The sequence below is a fragment of the Sipha flava genome, unplaced genomic scaffold (assembly GCF_003268045.1).
Source record: "Sipha flava isolate LNK unplaced genomic scaffold, YSA_version1 242_pilon_pilon, whole genome shotgun sequence".
NCBI lineage: Eukaryota > Metazoa > Arthropoda > Insecta > Hemiptera > Aphididae > Sipha > Sipha flava.
Window position 1 is genome coordinate 92583 of NW_020272890.1, and position 23746 is coordinate 116328.

General features: G+C 27.1%; 1 protein-coding gene across 1 annotated transcript in view; it reads right to left on the bottom strand.

Annotated features, from left to right (window-relative positions):
• Positions 1-16664, bottom strand: part of LOC112684150 (protein Malvolio) — a 34050-nt gene extending 17386 nt beyond the window's left edge. The window contains exon 1 of the mRNA XM_025555497.1: positions 16382-16664. Coding sequence (XP_025411282.1) covers positions 16382-16387 — 6 coding nt within the window. The 5' untranslated portion in view covers positions 16388-16664. The remainder of the gene's footprint in view (positions 1-16381) is intronic.
• Positions 16665-23746: the final 7082 nt, after the last annotated feature.

Genomic DNA, 23746 nt, shown 5'->3' on the forward strand with positions numbered 1-23746 from the left:
TTCACATTCATTTTGATTAAAACGGTCTCAATTAAAGATATAATGGATGTAAGCTCACTATATCTTAATCAAGACCGCTCATAAATGGTCGACTAATATCACCTATATTAATACGAATAAACAAGCATTTCAATCAAAAAATATGTCTTCCAACTTACTCTAAATACTTCCAAAAATTACGTATTATAACAATAAACAATCTACACCTTCTAACTTCCCACCTCTTAATCAGCTAAAAGAAAACAGTAGGTACACAAAATACGTTTGTCGAAACCACTGCACATTTATCCTTCCCTAAAAAAAAAGCAATTATTTTTAATTTAATGGATGGAATTTCACAAATCAAGTATATAAAAGTACAGTGAAATTTCTATATAATGAAGTCGAATAAGAAACAAAAAAAATTCGTAATATGGAGGAATTCGTTAAATAGAAATACGTATTTTTTTCAACTTTTTTTTTTAAATTTAATTATGTATATATGTATGTATGTATTTCTAAGTTGTGTATTTTATGTATTTCGTATACAAGTTATTCTTTAAGAACAGCGTTGTCAACTTCTTCATACACACACATTTTCATTCGTTTTCTATTGCTAAGGAGAGAAGAATTTTGCATTTGCATGGTTATGTTTTCACGGTTTTTCAAAATGGTCGATAGAGAACTTGTTGGAATACTATATTTTTCGGCAATATCTTTTTTTTCAACACCTTTATCGACTTCGTATAAAATTTCAAATTTATCGGCGATAGATAAACATTTACGTTTTGACATTTTTTTTTGTACGGACGAAAAGAAAACTAGAAAAAATTCACATGTATACCCACTTTCGCATCAATATCGGGATTGAAATATTGCAGTAAAATTAATCAGTTTGCCTACCTTCGGTGTCTTATCTTTATCTCTTTATCGGATATATTGTTCATGTATAATTTTAGAATTATGTTTAAAATTTGATAGTGACAACATTTACAAAAACCAGTTTTTTATCGAATAATTATTTCGTTACATATGTTAGAAGCATCAGATTCGTTATTTGGAGATAAATTTACGTGTAATTAACAATGAAGGTCATGGTTCTCAAAAATAATTCGTTTTTTTTTTTTTTTTTATTAAAATATGAAATATACAACTATAAAATTAAGCACAACAAGTATAAGTGATGCTGAGGTTTACATAACATGAAAAATAGCACGATGTAGGGAGGGCTCCCAATGGAGCTACCTACTTGAATTAATGAAGGAGGTCTCTAACCCATTTACGTTTGAGTCTACGTGGAGGGTTGTCCGGGATGTGTTGTGTAGCAAGTAAGCTAATGTTGGGGTTAATTTTTTTGTGAAGTTTTTGGTAAGCAATTTTCGTGACTTGGTTTACGTAGTTTATTTTTAGGTCTGAGTGTAGGGTTATGTTACTAACAAACCAGGGAGATTATGTGATAGTACGAAGGCAGATAGATTGGAATGACTGAATTTTTTGTATGCTACTTGGAACGGCATTACCCCAAATTTGTATACCATAATACCAAAGGGGAAAGATTAACATTTTGTAAATAAGGATCTTGAGTTTCAAGTTTAGTTTTGATCGTAAGAGAGGACGTAGTAAATGTAATCTGGAGTAAATTTTTTTTCTTTTGTTGAATATGTGATCTTTCCAAGTTAATCGTCTGTCGAAAATGAGCCCTAAGTATTTAACTTGGTTGGTTTGAGGTAATGATTGATTGTAGAGTTTGACTGGTGGATAGTTATTTGAGCGAAGGGAGAAAGTAATGTGGCTAGATTTGGTTGTATTAATTTTTATTTTTCATAGTGTGAACCAATTTTCTAGTAAGTTGAGGTGGTGTTGAAGTTTGAAGCTTGTTATTGTGGGATCGGAATCGGAGGCTAAGATACAAGTGTCATCGACAAAAGTGTTGAGGATGGTAAAAGGGGACGTAGGTATATCTGCAGTGTATATTAGATATAAAAGTGGAGAAAAGTCGCTTCCTTGGGGTACACCGGCGTTAATTATAAATTGGTTTGAAATTGAGTTGTTTAAATTTACTTGGAGCGAACGCTGACTGAGATAAGATTTGAGTATTAAATAATATGGGGTTGGAAAGTTTGTTTTTAGTTTGTGGAGAAGTCCATTGTGCCATACTTTGTCGAAAGCTTGGGCGACGTCAAGGAAGACACCCGAGCAGTATTTTTTTTGCTCAAGAGATGATGAGATGGCATCAGTGAGACGATGGAGGGGGTGGATAGTAGAATGGTCAGCCCGAAAGTCATATTGGGAGTTTGGAATGATTTTATTTATTTCTGAGATATTTGAAGGCGTTTTAATAGGAGTTTTTCGAATAATTTTCCAAGAGATGGAAGGAGGCTGATTGGACGGTATGAAGATGTTATATTTTTGGGTTTACCTTGTTTATGAACTAGTATGATTGTTGAAATTTTCTAGAGTGACGGGAAATAAGAAAGTCTAAGCATTGCATTGAAGATGTAGGTTATATTGAGAATTACTTTATTTGTAAGTTGTTTAAGTATATTATTTGTAATGAGATTGTATCCTGGAGCTTTTCCATTTTTTAATTTGTTGATTGCAAATTTTATTTCGTTTGGAGTGAAGTGTTTAGGTGGTGGAGAAGTTGGTAGAGCGTTGTTTAATGATTGGTTGATTTTATTTAAATGAATAATAGGTGGGTTAATATTGTTGGTTTTGAATACTTCATAGAAATATTCGGCAAATGTGTTCGATTTTTCCTTGTCGGATATAGCTAGTTTGTTATTGAGTAGTTTAATTGGCGGGATAAGTTCTTTGAGTTTTAATATGTTTTTCGTTTTACGCCATAGAGAGATATTGGTTGATTGGAGTTTGGTGATATTATTTTCGTATCATTCAGTATTGATTTTATAAAATTCTTTTTTTAATCTGTTAGAAATAGAGTTTAGTGTAAGTTTATCCAGGGGGTGTCTAGTTAATTGCCATCTGGCTCGTGCTTTTCTTTTTTGGGCTAGTATTTCTTTCAGGATTTTTGGGATATTATTAGATTTTGATGATTTGGTAGGGTTAAATGAAGAATCTGAAACTGAGCTTTGAATGTTATTTGTTAGTTTGAGATCTGCTACTTCAATATCGTGTGTGTTCTTTAGTGGTATTTTTAGAATTGTTTTATTATCTAAGATATCTTTAAATTTTGTCCAGGATATGAGATCTCTAGCTAGGTTTGGTTTATCATTGGTGAGGGAAGTTGCATTTAAGAAGAGTAACACAGCTGAATGATCAGAGCAAAGTTCATTTAAATTTTGAATTGAATGTTGAATGGTTGGGGGGATTTTAACTATGAAAAAGTCAAGTATATCGGGGTTTCGGTATAGGTGAAAGGGCCAATAGGCGGGATGAAAAGATGAGATAGTAAGTTTGAATTGGTAATAAATTTATGTAAGTTACGACCTCGGGTGTCGGCAATGGTGTTACCCCATTAGGGGTGTTTTGAACTGAAATCACCATCTATAACATAGTTTTTATTGAGAGAAGAAAAGAAGTCTTTTAAAATGATTTCATTGACTGGATTTGCGGGTGGGAAATATGCAGCAACAATGGTAGTGTTTGTATTGTTAATGTTTAATTGTATGTTTGCACTTTGTATTGATTGGTTAGCGGTAAGAGGACTGAAACTGTATTTGATATTGTTACGTATAAAAATTGCTGCTCCAGCAATACCGTCAGGGTGGTCAGTTCGGATAGTGGAGTAATTTGGGAAGAATAGGGTTTTGTTAGGAGTAAGATAAGTTTCGGTGATAAGTGCAATGTCGATGTTTCTGCTGTTGAGGCAAATGTGGAGGTCATGATAATGGTTTTGTAAGCCGTTTGCATTCCAAAGAAGGAATGAGAGGAGTGTATTATTTGAGTGTGAGTTTGTCATTTTACTATTAGAGTGTCAATGAGTTTAGTGAGTAGTGCGATAAGGGGGCTTATTAGGGATTGAAATTGGACTAGGAAATTAGTTAATTGTGTTGAAACGGATTCGGTATTTGAATTATCACAGGGTTCAGTGGTATTGTGGTTTTTTTTTGGATGGGAGTGAATATTTGGGAGTAAAATAATTCGTTAACTAAAAAATTTCGTTAAATGGAAGTTCGTTATATAGAAGTTTCACTGTAATAAGTTCACTTATTAACCCATCGAATATTAAACTTGTTTCAGTAGTATCGAAAAACCGATTTTGCGAATATTTCTCTACTAAGATATGTCTGAAGATATCATTAACAAATATCCCTAATCAACGTATAACCATTAACGTATAAATTACCATATAACCACTTCCAGCCTGGAATATTCAATGAAATTATAATTGATTATAATTGCTGACTCTTAACTGTGGTAGTGATTACTGTCTAATTAAAATGTGCACTCAAAATAATAATAACTACCCCTAAATGAAACCTCTTAAAACCAAACTGGAGTCTCTTTGCTGAACTTATTGAACTTAAACTTAAGTAACTAACCCATTTAATCTAAGTTACTTCTCAAGAAATTATAGATTCCATCGTTAAGATTTTTCTAAAATAATACAAAGATCAGCAAATATTGCTTAAAAAACAATGAAAAAAAATGGTGGACTATTTAACAGTAAAATTATATAAAAAATTAATTTTTGGCTTTTTGCCTAGGTATTAAGTAAAGTTAATGAATTTACTCAATGCTACTTATTTGTCTACGGCATATGTAATAATGACAATTTTTACTTTTTGAGTGAGTAAAATATATTTTAAATATCACTTTCCATAGTGTAATAATAAAACATATTTTCCTTGTATTTGAAGCCTTTAAAAAAAAAAAACAACACATTTGTAGATCCCTCACATTGTACCTATCTATACAAATATAAAAAAAATAGAATTCATCAATCTAAATTATGATATATTGACTTTTTATTATTCATTCTTGAATGTATAATTATTTAATAACACCATAAAAAAAAAATTAAGAAAAAAAAATATGCAGTAGTACCCGTTTAAGATACTCTCAATTTTCTACTTAATACGCTAATTTTTACTCATGATTTTGATAACGTTTAACATGTAATTAATTCTGGATAATACGTTCTATGTAGAGTTAATATGCAACATGTTAATATAAAAATATAAATTGTGCTTGGATGACAGATGATATGTTTTTATTTTATTTAGATTGTGTACATTTTAATTTTAATTTTATTTGAATTGTATAAATTTGTATCCAATATGAATGAACTTGAAATGAAAAGTTAATTTAACAATATTATATCTGATATAATTACTAAAAGAAGTAGTGATAATAACTCATTTCTAACTATTGATGAATACAAAATGTGTGTTGAACAATTAAAACATTAAACATTTGTATTGAAATCTCCAAGGGAAAAAAGTCTATGAAAGATTATAAAATATTTTATGGGCTCACAAGGCTATCAAATATGTTACTATAAGACGAAGTGTAAAACAAATAAATGTATCTGTTGAGTAGTTGATGAAGTAGTTAAGTAGTAAATGATGCAATTCGAAATGTCACACTTCTATGTCGTGTGAAAATAAATAATTATCATATACATATTTTAATATCTTTTTTTATATATTAAAAAATATATAATAAGTAACAAACAATTCTATTTGAATTAAAATTAACATAATTAACTTATACTGTTTGAAATTAACATGAATTCTTAGTTAATAATGTTAGAAATTATTCATTATTACTTATTACGTTAATTACTGCATAATAACTCTTGAGAAGTAGGTTGATTATTATTTTATATTTTTTTTAAAATTTTAATGTGATAATAAATCTCTAAATATCGCCATAGAGGAATTGTAAATATTGACTTTACGAGTATGTCTTTGTGATGATCAAAATTGGTCTTGATCTTGCAGTTTCGCAAGACTCTTGTTGCAAGACCAAGACCAAGACGGTACTGGTCTAGCGAGACCCAGACAAATATTAGGTTTGCAAGAACAAGACCAAACCAATATCGAATCTGCAAGACCAAAACCAAAACAAGACTATCACTGCAAGACTCTTGAAGTCTTGCAAATTTTTTTTCTCCGACAACATGAGTTATCTAGATTTCATTAACTAATAATTTATAACAAAAATAATATGAAATTAATTGTGTTGTTATTAAATTTGATTAGTATGAGAGGAAATGACGAATTATTGGAAAAATGATTAGAAATAATTGGAATTAATATTATCACATAATATAGTCTTTTCATACTTAGCAATGACTAAAAAATTATATTTTTTTCCCAAAATCGATGAAAACGTCGAAAATTGTCTTTCTCATAGAATAATTTATGGCTTATGTCCATAATACACCTCTTCTTTGAATAGAATATACAAATAATTTCTGGAAGTCATTACGGACTACGGTAGTTATCATTTTGATATGAAGTACGTTTATATTTTCATTCGTAGGTTGTGTGATTTTTTCATACTAGATATTGTGTACTTAAACTAGTGTCTTATACAGCGTATCATTTCATTACTGTCGTAAACTTGTAGTCTATAATATTGATATTTATTATAAATGTAGGTAATAGGAACTTACAAAGTTAATTATGTTGGTAAATTGATTCATCAAATATAAATACAATATTTTAAAATGCAAAGTCTTAAACGAGTACCTATAATAAAAAATAAATTGTTTGATTGTTTTATATTATTATTATATTATATAATATATTAGACTTAAGTTTAATCTTAGAAGTCATAGCAAAAAACCTACACAGCTATAACAGGTAGATATTTAGTTTTTTTTTTATATATTTTGTGAAAATAGCAAGAGTCTTGCAAGACCAAGATTAAGGTGTATACCCAAAACCAAGACAAAGATTTTCAAATTCTTGGTCCTGGTTATGTTTTGTTCTTCACTACTGATTTAAGTTTAAATTAATTATCAAACTATAATAAATGTATATATATAAATATTACAAAAACCAAGACGATTTTCTGTGTGTAAATAAATTAAAGTACGTATTACAAGCGGCATTGACATCTGAATTTAATAATAAGTATATAGATATAAATATATTAATCATTAAAAAAATAATAATAAACACTATTTACACAGATGTTAAATATTAATAAAGATGAAAAATAATATTATGAGATGTAGAAAGTGGGATTATGTAATAAGTCAATAAGTATTTACATACATAAGTCTTTATAATAGCAACATTACTTGACCGACTACATATTATGTTATATCAAGAAAAAAAATATACGTAAGTAGTGTGATAATTAGGTACAAATCCCATACATATCCAAAAAGATAATGATACTCGAAAAAATATTGATTAAAATGAATTTTCCTCGGCAATATTTTTATGTATATTAAAATTTATAATATAAGTAACCAAGAAAAAAAAATTAACAATACTAATTTAATCTAAAGTGGGTAAGTGTAGACATCTATATTAATACTGACGGAAATTTTCAACTTGAAAATATTCATTACATTTATTATATTTAATACATGTGAATGTATTAAATTACTATGAATGGCACACGGTACCAAGTATGAGAAACAATACCTTATCAAGCGAGTTTGATATGAGTATAATGAATGGACTATAAAAGGATGGTGCGCTCTTACCACTTCTATTCAACATTGCTCTTGAAAAAGTGATATTATACGTAGCGTACAAAGAATCAATCGTGGTGCCATAATACGTAAATGAAATTATGCTAGACGTTCTAGGTTTTGCAGATGATCTAAAAATTCTGGGCGAAGATAAAGAATCAGTTGTACAAATCACAATAACACTGATAAATGAAGCAAAACAAATTGGACTAGCGATGAATGAAGAGAAGACCGTAGTTATGGAAGCAGAGATAAGTGAAGATAAAAATTTTAAAATAGAGAATTACGTATTTAAGAAAACCCAAAGTCTCAAATATGCAACAATCGCTGGAAATAATAATTGGAATAGTGAATTTTGTAATTGAATCAATAAAGATGAAAGGATGTACTTTGCTCTCATTAAATACTTTAAATCAAAGATCTTCTCTAGAGGCACAAAAACACGTCTCTATACGGCGATAGTAAGACCTACAATCAGAGCCATGCTGTGGGGGGAGGGCTTTGGGGGCATACGCCCCGAGTACATGGTTTAAAGGGGCGCCAAAAACTTTTTTTTATAATATTTTAAACTTTTTCATAAATAAAATATATGAAAAAGATTATTTCGTTTTACAATTATTTTGGACCATTACAAATTTTTCTGAACAAATTTTCGACAATGTTCGAGTAATAATAACAATTAGTCAATGTAACATAGTAATATCTAACTATTTTGTTTAATAATTACAATTACAATCAGCTTTAGTTTTTTATCAAATCAATGTTCAAAATATGTTGTAAAAAAAAAAAAATTAAATTAAACAGGAATTTAATGCATTACGATTAATGATAAATAAATAAGGGTCGAATATTTTTAATTTTGCCCTGGGCGTTATATATTAATGACACGGCCTGCCCACAATAACATACGGGTGTGAAGTATGGTTGACGACAGCACGAATCGAGCAAAAGCTAAGAACCTTCGAAAATAAAATATTAAGAACAATATGTGAATTCGTATATGATGATATAGCCAATTTCTGGCGCAGAAGAAAAATATAGAGATAAGGGAAAGTATAAAAACACCCATGATAACAAGTTACAAAAATGATAAAGGCTAAAATGGTTTTGTCATTTTAAACGGTGAGAAGCAATAAGCAAAGTTAGAGCAACCATGTATTGGCAAACAGAAGGGAAGAGACCAAGGGGGAGAAATGTTAGATAAATGGCATAAAACAAGACCTAGAGAGACTAGAAATTATAAACTGGGAAGAGTTGGTCATGGATCGTGAAAGTTGGAGATCATTGACAGAGGCGGTGAAAATTCTTACAGAGTCATGAAGTCATAGATGATGATGATGAATACATTGTATACAACGCATATGCATATTATAGTTATGTAATATAGTGTATTGTGTGTGAGTAAAAAATATAATGTAAATTATTATAATTGGCTAATAGATTTTTAGATAATTTTAATTTAATTTGTAAATAAGTATTGGTTAGTATAAGTAACTCAAATATTTTAAAGCCCAAGAGATTTATTTTTTGAGTACCAATAAAAAAAAAATCTGTAAATACTACGTATATATAAAACTATAAATCAAAAAAATGAAGGATATTGCTATTATTTTGTTTTAATGTTATTAATGTTCAATATAGTTATATTACAATTAATTTTTTTTTAGTGATAATATTATCATCATTATAAAATGTGATCAGTGTTCAAAATAATATTGGAAAATAACTATTAAAGTTACATGATTTTTTTTTAAATTCAATTTAAATATTTTGTAGATCATATATTAATTAATATTATTACGAGTACTATTAAACTACATGTAATTCATACATATATATATATTAAAATTTCGAAAAGTTGTTGAATAATTATTTCTGTGTTTCATAACAATTTAATACATTAACACAATAAATATATATATAATCAATACACAAATTAAGTAACCTTTTGAGGTGATATGCTTGTTGGCGTATGTACTCATTAGTCAATCTATCTTATCTTTGTTCAACAGCAATTTCTCAAATACTATAATAACTATTATAAAGTATTTATATTTATACAACAATATAACTTTAATTTGATAAAAAGGTACTTACTGTTTGACTAGGGCTTAATATTTACTTAAACCTATATGAATAAATTAAAACATTCGATACATTTTCTTTCGTAATAATATTCAATTTTGTTTAATTTTTTTCGATAATTTTAATTGACTACTTATTTTTCTTTTCACTGTTTTTTCTCTCTCACTATTTTGGCCGTAAACTTATCAAAATATTAAAAGAAATCACTTTTATTATTTTCAAATCTACCTTTATGTAGAAACACTATTAAAATCGATTTCGTACATCAAATCGTCACGTTGAATGTCACACTCTTCATTGTCGAATACCTACGCTATAAACGGGTAAATTGACACATGGATATGTCTAACATAAACGAGTAAAATGCACAGCTTCCCTCCTAATAATGATCTGGTTGCGTAATCAATTCATTGTGAAACCATACTCAAAATGATAAAATAATTGAAATTTGTATATTACAAATATTTTTTGTGCTTCCGTATGTCATAAATATTTTGAAATTTTATGACTTGCAAGATACGAACAAGAACATATTTTCTATATTTTAATTTTTATTTAGCGAATATCGGTGTAATATTTCTAATCGATATCGTGTGCACACATACACACACACACACACACACACACACACACACACACAAAAACATAATGATAAAACCAATACATTACTCGGTTAACAAAGAAATCTAAAAAAATTATAACGTACGAGTATGTGCTTAAGTAATTAATAATACGATTGGTTTTATATTGATAACATAAAAGTTACCGTACATAGGTTTAATTATACAATTTAGAAGGTAAGCTTTTTTTCTGATACTGTATCATAACGCATCAAGTCACAAATGATTCCATTTAAGTTAAAATACTAAAAAGTACCTATTAATTGCTGTAGTAATACAAAGATCAAGTAAAAACATGGATGTCTCAAAATAAATCCTAGGATTTGGTTTTGTGCAAGCTTGCACACGGGCATCAGAGTTCACAGTCGCGGTACTGAGTGTGATATACGGTGTAACATTTCGAACATTTTAGCGTAACACTAAATGATAAAACATTTAAATACATAAATTTCCTATGTCAAAAAATTAATAATTGTTTTAAATATGTTGTGTTTATAGATTTTATTAAAATAAGTCAATAAAAATGTGTGTAAACAATTGAAGAATGCAGAATAATGTAAATAATTAAGTTTAAATGTGAGTTAAGTCTATTTATTACTATTGTTTAAGATATTAAAGACGAAGTCATAACGGACATGACCGGTTTCTGCCAAAATTGTACCTTTCCCTTTTCTGTCAATTCCCTTTTTCACCAAATGAAATAAGTTAGTCCAGTATTTAAATTAAATATTAAAATATTGTATTTAAATTTTAAATAAATTATTATTTAACAATTATATATATATATATATTTATATACAAAAAAAGAATTCATGATTTTAATATTTTTTATTTCACATACATTTTTCACATATGTAAATGTCATATTAATGGTACATTAACTGATACAAAAAGCAAGATTAGGAACTAATTGATGGCGTTGGGAAAATATGATAATCAGCAATAAATTTAATATTGGGCGGAAATTTTATAATTTTTTTTTACTATTTTTAATTTATGATTTATTTAATTTATGATATTTTTTTATTCGTAAAAAAATATTTATCTTACATAAATAGAATAAAATAATTCCTAGATTTTTAATTAATTTATTTATTTAATTAATAATTTTAATACATAAAATCATCCAATCATATTCAGATACTAGACTTTTTTCATTTTTCAAAAAAAATTGGTTTTATGTCCCTCCTCTAACATAAGAAAAACTATCAATATCAATTACTTATTAAATTAAATATTTGGGTAAGATTAATATTCCACGAAAAATGTAAAAAAATATCTGAAAATATTTAAAGTAATGGCTACTAACATTTATTCATGAATTACTAAAGTCTTTATTTTTCAAATAGAGAGTTTATGAAACGACGAGTCATGGATAAGAAAATGAGTAGTCATGAAAAATATATATAATAAAATTCGCATATGGTTTTATGCAAGTGGAGAGAAGGAGAGAAAAATTAAGTGAAAGGAGAAAGTAATGATTAGGAAGAAGATTATGACTAAAGTGGAGTCGAGAAAAGGAGATGATTTTGGATCGAGGAAGATCCAGATCCCGGGACCAATGGGAGTGGAGTTAAGGAGAATTAGGGATGGATGTAGAGATAGTTCTTTACCATAAAGCAAAGTTAGGAGGGAAAGAAGACTAAGAGTATTTCCATGGTATTTTTATGACTTCTTGAAGAATGGAAATAAAATTAGAAGTGGGTATTTTTAATGGAGAAGGTCATGTTAAATTTTAAAGGAATGGTCATGTTTTTGGTGTAAGTGGCCAGAAGATCAACTCTTTTATTGCCTTGGATGTCAATGTGGCTCAGAACTCTAATCTATTCGACGGTTTTATGGGATAAGAAAAGTTAATATATCAGAAATTTTAAAGATGTTCATCTCAAATATTGTATTTAAGAAACTGTATTACATATGAGCAGTTTTGTACAAAAATAACCCATAAATTATCTAGAGAAGATAACAGATAATTTATATTACATTTATCTGGATGAGATAAATAGATAATACTTAAAATATTTTATCTAGATAATAGATAAAATATATTCATGTTCATCTAGATAAAAAATTAGATATTTAATATGGAACATTTATAGTTTACGGGGCACCCTAAAATTTGGAAATCTTTTTGGGTCATATTTTGGTGGTAAAAATTATGGTGAAATTGGAATTTGTCGCAAGAACTTATTTTTAAAATTATAGTTAGTTAAAGTTTAACTTTATACTATAATTCTTAAATACTTTTTATGCATCTACAAAATCGTTTAAAAGCGTTGCACAATGGTAGCAGCATTAATTATTTATCCACGGAACCGCATTCGATCCCCCCCCGCACAGGAAAAATAAATTTTTGCATTTTTTTCTTGAACGATAATTTTGTATCTGGTATTGATCTCTAATTGTAATGAAAATGTTTGCATTTTTTTTTTTTGAAAAATCGGAATATTAATTTTAAAAATTTTAGGACTTCGCTCGTTACGCCTGCCGGCTCTACTCATGAACTTGAGTGCCATTGCGTGGCACTTTTCGGCAGGATGGGGCTTCGCCCCAAGAGGAATTATAGTCTAAACCTAACCTAGTTGTTGTACAAACATTGATACTGTTGTAAATGGGATTATGCTCAGTATGTGAATTAAAACCTCGCTACGCGAGTAAAACCCAGAATCATATTTTGGGTGTATCAGAATTCCAAATTAGGTCACTCGCTCGGACATTTAAAACGAAAATAACTCCATTTACAAAGAAAGTGAAAAAAAAATGCAAAAAACATTATTACCGCTACGATTTTGAACAGCAAAATCCGAAATTTTGAGTGCCCGTAAAGTAGAAATATGCCTTTATATTGTTGAATCGATGATAGTAATATTTTGACTCAGTAAGTTTCTGGTAGAAATTAAACACGTAATTATCCGTTTAGTAGTTTAAACAAATAACTGATATTTTTTATCCATTGATTGAAATCATCTTAAAAAATGTGCGATCTAATTTTTTGTTTCATTAATTGTTGTAATAATTTTAGACAACAAATCTCAATATCTGGTTCGCGTTCGTGTTTGGACGGTCCAGAATAGTCGGTTTCAAATGCATTGTCCTCAACATTTATTTTAAGCCGGTTACACACCGAAAAATTTGGGTGCCATGTAACGACGTAATGCTCAGGTGTGTACAACTTTACTGTATCATTCGCGCATGTTCGGTTCGCGATGCCGTCGATCTACCCGAGTATCGGTATTTTGATGATCATTAAAGGAATTTTACTAAAAAGATACCTATAATTTATCTAGATAATGTAAAACACACTCTTGGATGGCTAGTTATGTATACCATATATATACTAAACATATAGCTATATTTTTAGTATATCGTTGTTTAAGTTAAGGAATAATCTACTAATAGTCAACTATCTATCTCAAATAAAGATAAAGTTGACCTTTTAGGAAAACACCTATTAAAAACCTTAATTTCTTAATCAAGTGTTAGCCCCGAACTTGAGCACCTAGATGAAGTAACAATATTTCTCGACATTACCTATATCCCTTTCTACCAAACATATAGTTCCAAACGAATTAAAATACATAATAATTGATTAAAAATAGGAAAAGCGTCAGGATACGACCTAATTTTTAGCAAAATACCTAAGCATCTAGGGAAAAAAAACACTAATACTCCTTACATTTATTAAACTCAATATTAAGAGTTTCTCATTATCCTTTATCATGGAAATTTCCTATAGTTCTTATACATAAGTCTCTTAACTTACTTAACCTAAAAAATTAACATCTTCTATAAGGTTAAACGATTAATCTACTTCATCTACACCAACACTAAAATTTTTATTTTCGAAAAAATTATACTAAAAGAATTGGACCAATAAATAACTCCCAAAAAATATTTAATTTCGTACTAAGCCCTCGTATTTAATTATTGTGTCTTTTTTCTCAAATACAGAATGTAAGTTTTCTTAGTAAAAAAAAAAAAAAAAAAATTAAAAAAAGTGTATATTATGGTGATTCGATTAAAATTAATACTGTGAAATATTTTTTTAAATTAATAGTAAATTTGTACAACTATTATTATAATATATATTTAATTTTAGTATAATATAATATTAAAATAACATAAAGATTAAAATTTATACTTAGAATTTCATAAGGAGATTTTGTATAGAACTTTTGGTGTGAAGTAGTCTAGTAAATGATTAATAATAAAATTAATATACATCATTATTCTATATTATTATTTTTACATGATTCTTAGAAATTTAATTTTTATTCATCTCTTTTTTTTAATAATGTACACTTTCTTTTTTCTTTTTTTAAATCGAGGACCGAACACATGCTGTTGTTCACATTACTGCCACTCGGGAATAATGTACACTTATAATATATAATAATAACTGACATTTTATATTATTATAATTTAATTATTAATTTAGTTTTCATTTATAAAAGGTATTAATAACACTATGACAGTTATAATAAAATACATTTGAGTTCGAAGTATAAAACTAAATAAGTATGTATTTTAAGTAGAAAGTATATGTTTAATAGAACTATTAATTATTTGAATGAGTAATTTAAATAACTATACTCCTCTTGGAATAAAAAAAATTTTTAATCTTATATTTTCTATACATTTTAGGCATTATTTATTATTCGATGAAAAAATTGGCACTTTCTTGTTATCAAGACAATCATGATGCACTATGCTAATTATTAATCAGTTTTACTACCGAATTCTTACAATTAGATTACTAGGATAAAACATTATAATATAATATGATACGATGAAATACCTCAGTTGGCTTAACAGAATTGATGCACGTGATGTAACTTAATCTTTTCTGATAGACTAGACATTCCATAAATATTTATAAATTCTGATATTTCACGCAAAAATCGAATCTCTTTTAAAATTAAATTACATTTTAATAATCAAATATTTGGATTCAATTGAATATTGAAAATATTATGTAAAAAAATATTACGTGAATAATTAGAGGACCTGATAACTTATCACAAAGTACGGGATTTCATGCTTTACACCCTCATTATAAGTTTTTTAATTTGAATAACCAGTGTTAGAATGTCAATATTCTTAGTGTAATTAATTTTATTCACAAGACACAATTATTATATCAAATTTTAGTCGGTTTATAATTTTATATTTTTATTTATCTCCATCGGATGAATGAAATCCTATAGTAATAAAGAAATTAAACATGCATCATTACTAAGCACCACAAAAACTTTTATGATATACTAAAGTGAAGTATCTGATTTTATATTTTTATGAATAGATAGTGTATAATATTATAAATATTGTAAATATAATATTTAATTTTAATAATTTTTATACAATACAATATTATTAACTCCAATTAATTAATGACTTTTATACAGTTCTAAACCATGATGACTTATTGTTTTTATTTTTTTTTTCTATTGAAAATATAATTTGACAAAATAGTTCAGTAATACAGTTTTTATATACACATTATTAATATATGAAACTATTTCAATAATCAAAAAATATGCTTATTATTGATTTTTAGAAAAATGGCATAAATAAATAATAAAACAAATTATAAACTGGAGATATACTAATAACACAAAAAAGTTTTATATTTTAATCATATGTCAATAATAAATGTTTATTTATTTTTTTAATCAACGTATATTTGATATAACTTTTTATTGAAAATTATTTCAAAATAATTTTATTTTATGAAAATAATTAATCATATTATTAATTCACAGTCATTATTGTTATGTTGCTTATAAAGTAAAATCAAATAATTTTGAATAATACTTATTAAAACCACGCCTTATAATATTACTAATATTACATATCTTAAAATAAATAGATTTTTTTTATGTATATTGATTAAATTATATTACTTAAATATTAAATTTTTTATTTTAATATTTTACATATTTTAATTTTAATTTGCGATTTAATTATTTTTTTTTTTTCTCTAAATTAATAACTTTTAAAAATTAAAATTGTGAAATTCTATTTAAATAAATGTGTAATTATATAATTATATAAATTATTATTTTTTGATACTTACTTTCATTTATATGTCCACGCACAAATCAATATTTTCTCTCCGTTTAATTTTTTGTTTAGTAATTTTGCACTTGAACTTATGTTTAATTTATAATATAAATATAATATTAAAACAATAGATGTTATATTTAAAAATTAAAAATTATCCAAATAATATTGTATTAGGAATTGTTTACAACACGTCCCGAAAACGTTGAATGATACCTCATAAGTGAACGTTGTAACGACAACAGTTTAACACATGTAACACACGCAAGGTCATGCTGTGTACGTCTCATACATAGAACTGATCGCGATATTGTGTTGTTTAGTAATAGTTGCACATAACATCCTCTAATACCATAATACTGATTTATTAAGCAGACAAAATCAGGCAACAGTCAAAGGTTGTTGTCTATATCGTTTTTGGTTTATTGTAAATATGATAAGTGCGTTTTATACTTAAATATTTATCTAGTGACAACTGAATAGTTTTTTCATATAAATTATTTTTTAATCGTAACTGGCTGTTGTCATTATATATCCATAGTATTTTTTTATTTTAACAAACAATTAAATAAATATGCTTAAAAGCAGTATTTAATATTATTAATCATATTAATGGTAATTAAAAAAAAACGTAGGTATTATTTATTGCCATATTATACTATTAACTATTTTACAATTATAACTTTGCTAATGGGAAATGTATAGTGACATTATTCATTATTAGTATACAGAATGTTCTGCGAGTATTTACCAATATTAAGTTGTATCATCTATTATTTACGAGTAGTTCTAATATGTGGACTTCTTTCTTAAATTTTATTTGATTTTTAGAAATGTATTGATAATAAAATTCCTATTTGTGTGATGGGTACATGGTTCGAATTGTATTATTTTTTTATAGTAATATGAATCGATTTCCGTCCCTTTGTTCATTTTTTGTTTATTATAAGTAATTTTTTTTTTTTTAAAACTTTCCTGCACTATTCTTACATTATTCAGAATATTCTCTTTATATTAAATTTATATTTAATTTATAATCAAATAAAAACTGTAATTTTTAGGTTAATTAGATAAGTAAGAGTAGTAGAATTTGAGTATTAAAATGAGACATTAAAATTTAAAAATCATTATACTATGATAGGTTTTAAAACGTATTTTATATAAATGGAAAACACTAAATTATAAATATATTTCTTTTCCCATTAGAAGAAAATGAATTTAAAACTAATTTCATGAAATGGCTCTATTATTTTTTTAAAGTTAGTATTACTATGGAAAATATTCATGAATATGATATTTTCATCCAAATCTTTACTTTAATCAAAACAACTATATATGTACAAAGTCATAGTATATTTCAAAGAATTTTCACTGAGCGAAAGAAAAATGTTCTGAATATAAATAATCAATAGTATGACAGGAGTGTTTTGTGCTCATTGCTTATAATTGTTTAAAATGTATCATAATAATGGTAACAAATTGTAAAAACTAATAAATAAAAATTAAAAGATAAAATTAATATGTTTTAGGATATATTATATAACGAATAAATCCAGTTTTTTTGGTATAGTAGTATTTTGATTTTTTATCTCAATTTATTGTAAATATATTTGTGGGTGTAGCAAAATTTTGGTAATTTCCAACATAAATATACTATTAATTGATGTGACATAAATTAAAATAGGAACGTTATTAAGTTTATATTTAAAACGTAATGAAGACTGATTGATTGATTCTATTGGGTTACATCAACTTAAATAAAAATAAAATACAATTACACTGTACACGGTTGGTGGATGTTAAGCGCTTGCATACCCTGCGGACAGACGTTTGTTTATGAGACACATGAACAAAGTTATATATAATAATAATATTGATACTAAATATTAAGCTGCTTATAAATATACCACGAACCGGAGGTGGAACTTTATATGATTAAAGATGGGATTTCCGCGGGTTTCATCGTTAAAAAGGCCTCATAGTAAACATTTCAGATGAAGTTAATAAAATCATAGAATATTAAAATAAAACCAAGTATACTGATTAGTAGAGCTCGGATGATTATGACTTGGCATATTTTTTTCGCGCAACCAGAATTATACGCTAATATACAGTACAGTACAGTCATCTGTCCACTAAAGACGTGCGTTTTCATATCGATCCCTTATCTGCAGTGGCGTAGCCAGGATTTTTAAATGGGGGGCTAACCACTTTTTTTTGGATAAGTAAGGTAAGAGAGGATATGAGAATTCACCCTTAACCCCCCCCACCATCTACTACCAAGTTTCTAAACGTAATTCAAGCATTTTAGTATAGTTTTAAAAATATTTATTAATATATAATTTATAATAATAATAATAATTTTGGTTTCAGTGTTCAGTCACTTGCTCCACTCTGACAGCTGCATTCTCTTATGCGAATTTCTGGCAAATTCAGTTATTATTTCACTTTTATCGAATTGCTTTTTTTATTTATATTAGCCATAGCTAACTCATTCAGTCTGTTTTCCGACATGGTGTTTCTTAAAAAAATTTTTAAGCGATTAAGTGCTGAAAACGTTCTTTCCGGAGTGAAAGAGGTAACGTGGCGAATAATTGTAAAAGTATTTTAATGTTAGGTCGAAGATTGGTACGATGAGAGAGTGAATCAAGAGCAGAATTCGGTTTTGGAATAGTATTTTGACTCCATTGTTGCCTCCATATGAACAGGTCAGCTCTGATTGTAGATGAGGTATCATCATGGAGATCTTGGACATATATCATATATAATACATATATACATAATCATACATATATGATATTTTAGCTGCTTTTATAATATTTTTATCGTCATACATATTTAAATTGGCCGGAATAAGTCCTTCAAGTGGAGTAACATCAATAAGCCTTTGATTAAAACGAGTATTGATTCTATTAAATAGTCAAGATACATTATACATATAAACACGGCCCATGGGGGAGGCTATAGCCTCCTTTGCTCCCCCCTCCCCTTGGCTACGCCACTGCTTATCTGTTAATCTTATAATATTATTATAGTTCAAATCAACCCTTCATGTGCAACTTTTGGTTCCACGTAATTCCACAATAATAGCTCTCGTAGCACATTATCTTTATCAGCGCTCAGCAGGTAATATTTTGATCAAATCATTTAATTGCCCATCTGCTGTAACAAGTTTATGCTTTCAAATTGCTCAATCGGCACATCGTATTTCATTGTCCTACGTCAATTACTTTATTCACCACCTACATTTACATGTCCACAATGTCCCGAATCCCCCCAATCAAATCAAATTTGTCTTCTAGTCTTAAAAATAAAATAAATATAGATTATGTATCTTTAAAGGATATTATGTCTTCTTTTAAATCCATTCATTCTGAAATTCAATCAGTTAAATTAAAATTACTAATTCAAAAAAATATGTCATCAGTTATCCTGGGCAAATTAGAGTCTCTCTCTTTTGATATTTCATTACTGAAAAAAAAAAAATTTTGACTTAAAAAAGGAAATTGAAATTTTGCGTAGTAGATGTTGCAATCATACTGTTACTTCAGCACTAGATCAACCTAACTTGGATATTGTACTGGAATTAAAAGAACGTGAATCTAAGTGTCGAAGCATTATTATTTTCAATATTAATGAACAGGCTGACGATAAACATTTTATTAATAATATATTTTCTAATTTAAATTTGGATTTTGCTTTTAAATCTATGTCTCTTGGGCAAACTATCCAGTAAACCGAGGCCTATTCGTGTTGAACTTAATTCAGCCGATAACGTCCTGAAAACTCTTAAAGTCAAACAAAATCTATATCAAAAATCTGATTTTAAAAATCTTTAGATTGCTACTGATCTCACACAATATCAAAGACAAATATTAGTATTATTAAAAAAATTAACGAAATCAGGCGATAAAAATTGGTACATCCGCTACACTTACAGCTCTCCATACTTAGTCCAAAAAAAAAAATGATTGTCGCTCAAGTACTTATCATCAATCAAATTTATCAAAGCAAGTTATCGTTAATAATAATCAAAATTGTACGAACTCAAACTTATTATCAGGTTATTATCAAAATATACGTGGCCTAAAACAAAGTTTTCTTGTATCCATCTAAATATGCCTAGTTTATTACATTTTGATTATTTTATACTTACGGAAACTTGGTTAACTCCTGATATAAATGATACTGAACTATGTATGTTTGATTATAATATTTACAGGTTAGATCGAAATCCAATTAATAGTTCTACTATTAAAGGTGGTGGGGTTTTGATTGCAGTCCACAGACGTTTCCACTCTATCTTACTCATATCTACTAATATAAATTGCGAACAAATCTCTGTAATGGTTAATATTAATAATACTAAAGTATTACTACATTCATGTTATATTCCACCTAATAGTTCTGTGATAGTTTTTAAAAATCATTGTGTTTCCCTCGAAATATTATCCTTAAATTATCCGGATTCTTTATTTTTAATAGCAGGTGATTTTAATTTACCTGGTACTCATTGTGAAAATTCTGATCTACATGCTAACATTAAAGGTCTAAAAAATAACAAATCCGAAGTGCTCGAAGAGTTAATTATGTTCCTACAACTATTTCAATATAATTCCACTCAAAATCACTATTTTAATATCCTTGACCTAGTCCTATCCAACAGTAAAGATATAGCTGTATCTAAAACGTTATTTCCGTTAGTAAAAGTCGATATAGCTCATCCTCAACTTCAGATAATCGTTCCAAGGCTAAACTCATCTAAAAATTTAATTAAATTAAATCATGAATTTAATTTTTCTAAAGGTAATTATAGTGCATTAAATGAGTACCTGTGTTTCATAAACTGGAATTCTATTTTTCATAACCAACCAAATATATCCTCAGCAGTTAATATATTTTATAATATTGTTTCAAATTCTATTAAATTATTTATTACTAAGATCCATACTAGGAATAATACGTTTTCAAAATGGTATAGTACTCAACTTAAAAACATGATTTTTAAAAAAAAAAAAGACTCTATAAATTGTTTAAATGTACTTATAACCAAAATTACTATACGGAATTTTCAAAACTTAGGGCTTTATGTAAAATTAGATCTAAATTTGATTATAATTCATATATTAATTATATTCAATCTCGTTTTTCGTAAAACCCCAAGTCATTTTGGAATTATAAAAAAAATTTAAAGATACATAATAATATTCCATCTTACATGGATTCGACCCCCATAGCTCGTATTTTTTTGAATATAATTGATTTATTTAAAAAATTTAATGTATAAATTATTAAGAATATAAATGACTAGTTTATTATTATAATATGTTATCATTATAACAGGAACATGAGCTATAGGTAATGGAATGTAAATTATTTTTAAGTTTGTGTTGAAGAAAAATTAGTTTTACCCCCTCCCCTCCCCCATGGCTTCAACTCAAATACGCCCTTGGTCAAAGGTCCTTCAAGTTTGAAAATATCAGTAAAATTATAATTGTACAGTGTAATCCTGATACTTAAAGTGCTTGATCTATGTACAATTTAACTTTAGTACATCGAAAACTAATTAATATGTTTTTTCATTTTTTTAATATTTATAAACTGTGTTTTTTGTAATAAAGTATTTTAAATACCCATTCAAAAAAAGTATATACATTTTTTTAATTAATATTAACTATTTTTTTTTGCATATATTTATTGAAAAAATAGGTTTATTTAATAAATTTTATGGCATATAATTACATATTTTGACATTTTATAATGCATATCTTTATGAAATGTTGGTCATTAACATCCGAACTCTATTGATTAGTGATTACTGAATGTGTGTACGGATTATCCGATATCAAAGCGTTAGTATTTAGACAACTATTTATAAATGTGAAAAGTACAATGTTATGTCTTTATTGTTATTTATCTAACTTGTTAACGGCATTTTACTTATTCCTTACATTACTGGTTACTGCAATAAGTGCTGAAAGGACATTCTCAAAACTTAAACAAATTAAAAATTATCTAAGAAGCACCGTGTCTTAAATGTTACTTAGTGGTTTTACGGTGATTTCGATAGAAAACGAGCGTGCTAAAAATTGAATTAGTCGTTGTTGGTGTAGACATTTGCTCAAGATCGTAACAGAAAAAAAAAACATTTTCATTGTATTTTCATTTTGATTTGTCGTAATTACAAAATTATTATTACATTAATTTAAATTACAGATATAATAGGACCTTCAAAAAAATTGTATCCCTAGGTCTCAATGATTGTAGTAATGCCAGAAATGGAATCTATATGTGGTTTATATATTATTAACATTTCAAAATGGTTAAATTGGTTAGTAGTTAATGGACGTACAAACATTTTTTCCGATTTTTATGAATCCATACAACTATTTTGTACCATTACAAGTTGCTCTGATGAAGGACCATTCTCATAATTGACTATTAACAGATTATATATATATATATATATATATATTTTTTAATATTAATGCCTATATTGTATAAAATGGAAGGAGATAGTGGTGGCAGCGATGGATCTTTATGGTCCGTTAAACTCTTAAGAAGAAGAATGTTATATAAAATATTATATTTATTCATCTATATAATTTTGAATTGTACATTGATATTCGATAATAATGTACACCCGTAAGTAGGTATATATTTTTCAACCATTTATTATCTAATTATTTTTTTTATAATTTAAACATTTTAATAAATGTGTGTCGTGCAGTCTTCAAAAATAAAATTGACTAGGTGACGAAATATATTTATATTACTGGGTGATATTTGTGTTGCCTAGGTTACTAGTTTAAAAATTATAATAAAGTGTAATTTATATAATTTATAACTAATTATTTAAAACATATTTAAGTATTAACCGTATCCAATGGTTTCAGTCAAAAATTCTTTTTATTATTTTTTATCTCTTATTACGTCTCCAATAAGCCTCTACACTCCAATTTAAAAATTTATACAGTCATTAACTAGTCAAACTTCATTATAAGCGCTTCAATAACCGATTAAACCATTATTCCAAGCCATTTATTTCTCAACTTGCATCAATAACCATTACAGGTAATTCTCAAAAAGACTCAAAATAGAGTGGTGTCATGACCTACCCATATGAATATAATAACAAATAAAAAAATAATTAAAACAAAATATGTAAATGTAAACGTGTGATATAATAATAATCTTGTTGAAGTACCTCTATTGGGAGGTTCCTTCACTTATAATGTTATGTGCATAAATAATATTTTATCTATTAAGCTGTTCTAACTGTAACAGATTGTTTGAAAAATAAAAATTATGCAAAAAAAAAAAAAAATGGGTTTAGAATAAAATTACCAAAACATCAGATTAAGGTAAAAATATTTAT